The 9,314-nt window shown below is 36.3% G+C and overlaps 1 protein-coding gene across 2 annotated transcripts in view; it reads left to right on the top strand.

Annotated features, from left to right (window-relative positions):
* The first annotated feature begins 212 nt into the window (after positions 1-212).
* The window catches only part of LOC146004285 (transferrin-like), a 219,343-nt gene continuing 210,241 nt past the window's right edge, over positions 213-9,314 (top strand). Inside the window, exon 1 of one of the 2 annotated variants that reach the window (XM_083142995.1) lies at positions 213-313. Coding sequence is in view for 1 of the 2 variants with exons in the window: in XM_083142994.1 (XP_082999120.1) it covers positions 8,857-8,929 (73 nt within the window). In the remaining variant the exon portion in view is untranslated. Of the gene's footprint in view, positions 314-8,810; positions 8,930-9,314 lie in introns of those variants that run through there. The other variant, XM_083142994.1, reaches the window with a different exon arrangement.

Raw genomic sequence — 9,314 nt, 5'->3', positions numbered from 1 at the left:
CGGTCCTCACAAACCTGTATATTTGCATAAAGTGAATATTTAATAATCCTTGTTCTATCGCAACATTACCAAACGAAAACCAATATACCAAATCAACAAACTCAGGACAGATAACTTCAGGGAACTAATTTGTGTCGCCCCAGTCGAACCTGGTAGTGCTTACATTTGTGAAACAGCACTGCAGCATCTGCACATGCATTCATCTGTGCCATGCACGAGATTCGAACGTTCTGGAATGAATCTGCAATTATTTTAGATATCAAAGTTTATTATTTTGTAACCTAACTTGGCATTTGAAAAATATTTTAAAAAGGTATGTAATTACCAACTTTAATTATTTTATGTAAATATTGTAGAAGCCTAGATTACATGATCACACAAATACATGAATTCTGTAAATATCGACCAAGTTACCTTGATATTTTGTCAACAACTTTTGTGTATAAAAAGGGACCAAATTCTGTATTTTTCGGCTTTTTTCTTATCCAGTTACCGACACGCTGGTATTAAGGTTAACCCTGAGGGGAGGACTACCCTTACCTTCGGGTGAATCGGCTTATGCTTTGGGCTAGTTCCTCAAAAACCTAAGGTTTCGAGCTACGATTCGTGCGATACCAACAGACCCTTGATTAATCTTGGAAGATTAATTTACAGATTTGTTAGCAGATCTGCATCAGCAAACTCGACTCAGGATTGCCAGTGATTAAGTTTTATTGCAATTGTGCAAATGGACAATAAATACGGCTTTATTGTAATAAATGTCCATTAACCTTTCATTCGCAACTAAAGAAAGGTATAAGGTCAGGGACTGGTCCTGTTAACCTGACTGAGAAGTTCTATTTGTGGTAATCCAGCTGTACCAGTGCAGGCCCTAGAGTACCAGTGGAGCTGCGTGTGATAATAAATTTGAAAATTTTCAACTTACCGAACAGCAAGCGTAGAATCACCATGCTTAGCTTTGCCTTGGTCTGCTCTGGAACATGTTGACGTCTGAGGAAAATTAGAACATTTTTCTTCTTCTAGCTTGAAGGAACAATCAGAGATAGTAAAATACTCATTGATGGTGTCGCCGATAAGCCAATTTTAGCCTCAAGCAAGGTAGTTTAACTTAAGTGCTCTTTGGAAGTGGTCGAACGTTTTTTTTAGGTCTACTAATCAGCGAAATATGATAAATATGACCTTGCAAGTTGCTGTTGCGATTCTCGGTTTGTGTTTGTTATTGTGTCATTATGCATCAGACAGGGTTTGTGACAGACCGTAAACTTTAAAACATTAGTCTTCTTATTTATTTAATCAGCAGATTTCAGTGTTTTCGTCCAATTCGAGTATCTCTATTATTTCACGAATTATAATTGTATGGACGCACATAAATGAAAAAAAAAAATGAAAAAAAAAGAACGGAAATTCTATACTCTGTCCAGACTATCTATGGTGCAAGCAAACAATAACAAGTCTCTGTGCAAGTATTGACGCGAGATGGCTCCACCAATGAACACGTGAGAGGGAATGGAATTGCGTTGAGGAGGAGGAACTGCAGTTACTAGCCTTCGCAGCAGCGTATTCTGCAGCTTTGCCCACTCGATTATTCCCCTTCTCTACCGCTATGCGCGGCCTTGCTCCAGAGATAGAGGAGACAGAGTATAACAGTGTTAAACCACAGATAAATGTATTATACTATATAACGTTTATCTGTGGTTGAACGTAACACTATTAACCTAAAAAAACGCAAATTACTATAGCATGAAACCTAAAAACATAAAATTAGTAACACTATTGAATCGAACACTCCTAACCAAATAAACCCGATCACATCTGAAAGAAACACCAACGTCAAGAAATATACACACTTACCTTCAAAATAGGCTTTTTTACCAGGGCCGAAATGGATATATGTGAACGCGTCAGTAGCTATACGTGTGACTATAAAGTGTTCTTCTATTTGGCCGTATCCTACATCAGTTTCCCGTTCTTTTAAACAAAGTATTGTTTTATGGACACATATAAAGTCAAAATGACGCTGAAATTCTAACAGCATCAAACATAACACTCCTAACCTATTAAAAACATAAAATTATCAGCAACGACAGCTTGACGTAATAAATTGTAGGACATTAAACTATTCATACTTCACTATAATACATCTCGGAGAAGTAAAAACGACAGAAAACGTTCGTACGAATGTTTTACATAATCTTCACAACAATGCAAAATGTTCTAGTTTCTCGCGGGCGTATACGGAGGGTCCACAGTATATATTGAATATACAATTATTAACAAGAATATACACTTTCTTTCGTTTCTGTCGATGTTTCAAACGATTTCTGCAAATTTGTAGGTTTTAATAGGGTAGGAAAATTGTTATTTTCTTACTGGTTATGGATTATTCCAGAAAAGTGTTGCTGACAATCTTGAATTGGGTTTCCATACTGACGTTACAAAATAGCACACTCACCCTTTCCACGGTATATTAAAACATGAATATATCATACCGATCAAATAATAGCATGGTGTTTTGATCATCATAGAAGAAGTGAAGATATTTAGAATTTTTCCCCCTAACCGTGAACACTAGGGTACCTTTGCGTATATTTACACTTTACGTAAACTCGATTACAGTCCTTAAAATTGCATTACAATTCAATATTCACTAAAAAGATCCAACATTGCTTCCCAACACACAAATCATACATGTCAGCTATCGCGTCCAGATGCTGATGTCTGTCACGTGACCAGAACAAACCATTAGGCTTTCTCCAGATAAAGAAGGTAATGTCCAAACTCTCCAACCAAGAAGATTTTAATTTTTAGCTCAAATATGCATTTCTGAATGGTATTCAGGCTGCACCATGTAATATATTTCCGTCCTCTTGCCTCTATTTTTCTAACACATTCACTTGGCGGAAGGATCTGTAACTCGGACAATAGTTAATAATAGGCTAATACATATATAAAATGAAAAAAGTAGTGTTTCAAGTGACATCAATGATTTTGACATAGGTACATGAGAAATAGGGCTGAGCCGATACCTGTATCGGTATCGTCCGAGACTAGTGGTATCGGTATGGGAAGGTATCGTTGGAATTCATCTACCGATACCAGCCGATACTTTTCCGGCATATTGGTCTTTCACGGGGTCCGCAAAAATTACGCGCGACACTTTCGGAGTCTAATTATCCTTGAAATTATGCAAAACTCAAACTTTATTTTTATTTTGCACGAAAAACTGTATTTTGTGATTACATAACATCCACTTTAATATTCTGATGTAATTCTTGAATATTCTAAAGCAAATTTCTTGGTAAATTGATGCATATAATCGGAAAATAATATTTACACACCAATATTAATCATTAATTTGAACAAATTTTAATTATTGCAATTTCCAAGTATCTGTATCGATATTGGTGGGAATCGGTAAGAGTATCGGCATCTGTATCGGGGGGGGGGGGGGCAAGATATCAAAATTGGGGGCGGGGGAAAAATACAATATATTTCCATTTGTAGATAAGGTTTAGCATAGTGTAGGGACAAAAGTAGAGAAAAGTGGGGGGCAACTGCCGATCCCTAATTGCCGCCACTGATTTCACTTAACATGTCCCAAGGAAAAGTGCTTTTTAATTTTTAGGAATAATTGTAGATTTTCTGAAGGACAATGCTCCCTTCTCAATCTGAAATTTGCATTTTTGGAAACATTACTACTACAATTAATAAACGAACCATAGGAATATCGGGCCTCCCCGATGGCGCAGGTTTAGCGTTGTAGCCTTCCTTGTAATAAAGGGGTCACAGGTTCGATAGCAGTTGGGGGCACACAGTGGTTCGGATCCCACTTTAAACTGTAGTTCCAGTCCCGATTAGCCTTGCTGTCTATAAAGTGGACTTAAAAACAACAAATCAACCAACCAACCATCGGAATGTCAACAGAACGAGTCCCCCTATTTGCATGATCAGTAATTATTACAGCTGTATTACTACTATTATTGCTGCCAGTTTTAGCAGGGGCGATTACTATGTTATTAACAGATCAAAACTTTCATTCTTTGAACCATGAGTTAAGGGTATTTAACATCTATTTTGATTCTTCGGGTACCCAGAAGTTTATATCCTAATTTTATCTGAGTTCGGGATAATTTCATTATTGTGAAAGAGGGGAAAAAGGAAACATTTGGAGTTCTAGGAATAACTTATGCAATTATAGCAATTGCATTTCTAGGATTTATTGTATGGGCCCTATTACACCCACTTTTATTGTATAAAGTCCTTAAAAATATGTTTCCTTACTTACTTTTAATATTGCACTTTAGTTATTTAAACGAGGAACGAAATTTATTCTTACGATAAAGATATAGAAAATAAATCAACAGTTTCTACTTTCAGACTTCCCTTTATCTTCAACTCACACCCTCACCTCACGGAAATTTGTTATTTGACAGAAACTACGCGAAAAGATGGGACGAGGAAATAGTCTGCCCTGCTCCCCTAATTGTCACATGATGAAGAAATGGAGAATGATCCTGTATTTTTTATCATCGCAATTAATGAATCCTTTATTTTTACTTTTCTTTAATGCAATAGCTACGTTGGCAAGAAAACGATTCTTATCTGTCAATCTCCCGCCACGGGCGTAGAGACGTCTACTTACGTTTCTGAAACTAATGCCGACTTCAGTGGTGGAATGGTTAGCACAGTGCGAATCCCTACCTGGATATGAGTGTTCTTTATTAATTTCATCATATCGTCACTCATGGTCCTCCGCGATGGCGTAGTGGTAACGTCGTCGTCTTGTAAACAATGGGTCGCAGGTTCAGTACCCGGTGGAGGCAGTGGTTCGGACCCCACTTAAAACTGTAGATTCAGTCCAATTTAACCATAAATAATGTGCGTAAAGTGGATTTAAAATACCAACTCAATCAATTAATCAATCAGTCATCTCTCATCTTCGAGATTAGGCACAAGTGGCAGAAAAACGAAGTAAAATAAACCAAATCAATAAATTATCTGAAATCAATCCTGATATGTTAAAAGAGATGTTTATTCCGCATGACTTCAACAAAGGTCCGGCTGTGAATCTAATTGTTGTAAATAGTAATCTTGTAGAATAGGAAATTAACTGTTTACAGTTGTTACTGAATTTATATATTTTTAAAATGTTACAGATATTTTAAAATGTATAAGTTTGACTGCCATTCATATGAAATCTGAATCGTATATCCTTTGTAAACACTTTAATTTGCACCATTATGAATATTAATTACTGTCTGAAGTCTGAAACTGTTTTTATAAGTGGGTAGAATGACATGCTAAAAATATTTTCATACAAAGTACTAAAATAATGTAAATTAGTATTTTACGTGATGTTTAGTGTTTTTCGCGAGTTTCACAATTTTGTACATATTCATGGCCGCGTGCACCAACTCCGATTATTTCGAAGTTCAGATGAACGAGATCAATTTTAATCCACTCTAAATGAACTTGGTTTAAAGATTTGCATTGCACCAACGAAAAACGACGTTCACGAGATTCTGTTCAAATGATCCGGGATTAATTTGCAAGGCTATACCTGATTGGTTGGCTAAAACAAATGACAATAAAGAACCCCACAGAGTAGTGTGATGTGTTAAAGTATCAACATGTAGGAGAAGAAAATAATTAGGGCCGCAAACTTATCTGAATTTGAGAAATGTACTGATCAACCTTGTCGACGAGTACAAGAATGTAGTAGGGTGTAAAGAAATAATAATCTTAAAAAAGAACTGACGGCACAAGACAAAAGGATAAGGAGCGAGCATGGAACCTTCTTTTACGGGACTTCAATGGCTTACGAAATGCATTCGCGAGAGAACAGCGTACGCTAAACCTCGCCCGCTCAATAAAGATATTTTTTTATTATTATTATTACTGTATTGTGGTAAGTATTTGGATTTTTCATTTCTTAATTCTTATATACTTATATTGTCATGTCTTGTAAATAGCCAGTAACATGTATTTTCGTAAATTTATACAATCATATTTCCAACACCATGTAGCAATATCGTAACATTGCTAATTTACCTTGCACTTGCACATGTTTTCTGTTCTGGGATAGAAAGTACAGTATTTAGAAACATTTCGACTTTGCACCACAGAACCACAAATTATTATTATTATTATTTTGGCAGTTTTTAGTTTACACATTTCTCGATTTATCAGCATTGTACATACAACATCTCTAGTTTCTTTTTTAGCGTTTGCACGCCCTCGATATCACTTTCCGCTCTTTTTATATTCAAAAACAACTGCCTGCAGTCGAAGCGTCAGTATCGTGAACCAGGATCAGACACCAAAACGGTGGCGAATGGCCGATCAGAAGATAAACTCGTTTTGATGTTCCTAGTTCGCGATTGAGTGTTGAACCGTCTTCGTGCAATGGAATTTTCCAGTGATCCTTTCCCGATCCGAGTTTAAAATTTGATCTTCGTTCGTGCACACGGCTATCAGTGAGCTACACTACAAAAATCATCAATTTTATGCTCTTTGAGTTTAATGTGTTCTGTAACTTTATGATAAAGGTAGTATTTTATGAATGCAATTATCAGATTTGACATACATAGTGACAGGCACATTGCAGTCTATTTCAGCACAATTTATCGAATGTTACACCCCACCCGAAAAGAAGTCTGATTACGCCACTGTTTCAGTCTAAAATAAAGGAAGAGAACAAATTCTCAACATAATTTTTGGATATTTTCGGCATAGCAGTTGTTGTAAATAATTTTCACATAGTTTATAATATTGTGCGCGTTCATGTAATATAATAATAATAATAATAATAAAAACGTCTTTTTTTAGAGCGGGTGTGTTTGGGCCTTGAGGACCGCTCTTACAACAGACCCCTTGTCTGGGTGATTATTACGAAGTAAAACTGGAATACTGTATATGAATATACACTGATTACATGTAAGCTCAATTGATATTAATTGAATATAAAAATTTAAATTGAAAAATAGAAAAAAAGATTACATGTAAACTTTAATATGTACATTTTAAGCTTTCTAAACACAATTTTTGTGTGACACAATCATTTCCATCTCCCTCATGGCCAATGAAGCGTCCCCCAGATTATGTCGCAATCGCCATAAAGTATTTAATTATGACAGCCTGTGTATTACCATCCTATTACTGAAAAAAAAAAAATCTAGCTTTACCGAACAGTAAATTTTTCATTGACTTCATCTAACGGATTATATTTGGTGCACTTAGACCTAGTACTAGAAGAGACTTGGAATTAGCTAGAGCAATGAGCAGGAACGGATTTTTATGTAAATACATATTCATGTATGAAGCTGAAATCTGTTATATTTTGTATTATCTTTGCGCATCATAGCATGTAGACTGGAAAAAGTCAGTTTGTATTTTCCATATTTGTACATTAGGTTTTGGCTCATATTTTACATATTTTAGTTATTTTTACATATTATTTCCATATTTCGGAACATATCTCAACATAGCGCGTACTGGAAGAGTTGGGTGAATTTCTTGCGAATAACTGACAAATTCGAAATATTTCTTGCTATATTGAAAGCAGTTTAAGTCAATATGTATCCATGTTAAGAGACAACAAAAGCAAATTCACGTTCGAACATTCACAACAAAATTTTGTTATTCAGTGCATTGGATACAAAATGAAAACACATTTTGTGTTGTTTTACAATTAATGTCAATGTAAGCGTACTGTATTTATGTAGCTCGTGTAGTGTCTTACATTATTAAAAAGGTAAATGTTTAAAATTTTTAGTCCATATTTATCTCCATATTTTGGTGAAAATAACACATATTTAGCACATTTTTACTACATGTAAATCCGTTCCCTGGTAATGAATTACTAAGGAAATACATAATGTTTTCCCATCATCCCACCTCATCGCACATAATGCAGCTTGGTACTAAGGTGTATTTTTTACAGATATTTTAGAAAAATATGTAGCCTATGTACAGTCACCGGCAATAAAAATGGAACACCTAGATCCTGAAATACTTGGTTCCCTGCAAAGCGTTATGTGTGTTGCCTAACTCTACGGCGATAAGTGGATTTTAATAGCCAAATTTAAATGGCAACTTCTACCACCGCAGTAAAATTAGGCAACACACGTAACCCTTGCAAGAAAGCGAGTATATCAGGATCTAGGTGTCCCATTTTCATTGCGGGTGACTGTACAAATTCAATTTATATTATTTTAAGGGACCCGCTCCTAAAACTTTGATGGTGTGATTCACGGCATTTCCCCCCCGTTTTCCTCCTGTGGACACCGCTGGACGCAATTATGAGTTTAAGCGTTTGGGGGGGACGAGGGATTTCTGTCTGTAGTCTGGAGTAATCTTGCTAGCACTGTAGTTGAAAGCCTACCAAGACGTACATGAAATTGAACTTTTCATCCCTTCACAGCCAAACTTGTATTTTGCCTTTCTGAAGCATAATCACGAGCCTTGCACAATTAGTGTGGGTGGTGGCTGGGTACAACAACTGACGATCCCTGTTAGTGTTCTTTCCCCACCTACCATGGTCTCGTGATGTCGTTAACATTCGTTTAACCACGATTTCTTGCAAAACTATCTCGCTGTTCGCGGCTATGCTTTCAAGAAGCTTAGCCCCGTGGACAAAGATTGCTAAATTAATGCTACGTTAGTGCAAATGCTGAAAAAATTGTCGAGAAAAGTTGAAATACGAGCAGAACTTCCCGAAACTTATCGATCCCCACTGGCCGCCACTTTGGCGCCTACGCTCGGGTTTTGGGTAGGGACTCTGCAGTGTGAGAACATCCTTTGCTGGGGCGTCCGTCCAGTAGGTCGAAGTACTTGCGCGCGCTTTGTCATCCAACAATGGAAGTGAAGGCACTCCTTTTCATTCTTGCTTGCTTGTCTCGCGTTGTTGGAAACAGGGGCAGGAATGCACGTGAGTATTATTTTAGCACCAACGACTTTTGTTTCCCTTTGATTTCATTGTTTCGTTGCAAACTTCACTTAGTAACTTAGACCCCTTTGCAGTTCTAGTCATGCTGCAAAATGACATGGAATATTGACTTGAAGTATGCTTGAAATGTTACAATAGTTTCATGGATGTACCTATACACAAGAAATAGATAGGAAATAACTTACTTCTTACTTCAAAACTTTTGAAATTTGCTTAGAAAGTATGAGGTATTATCAGTGAATGAAAAGTTAATTTTAGTAGTAACCGAGTTTCCCTTGTTTCGCCCCAAAAGTAAACTAACTCACAACTACCATTAGTTTAAAAAGTAACAATTACTTTTTCAGTATCTTTTCCACTTATAGTAAAA

The sequence above is a fragment of the Lepisma saccharinum genome, chromosome 21 (genome assembly GCF_977018435.1).
Source record: "Lepisma saccharinum chromosome 21, izLepSacc3.1, whole genome shotgun sequence".
NCBI lineage: Eukaryota > Metazoa > Arthropoda > Insecta > Zygentoma > Lepismatidae > Lepisma > Lepisma saccharinum.
The sequence above is the reverse complement of the archived record's forward strand: the minus strand, read 5'-3'. Positions and strand labels throughout refer to the sequence as shown.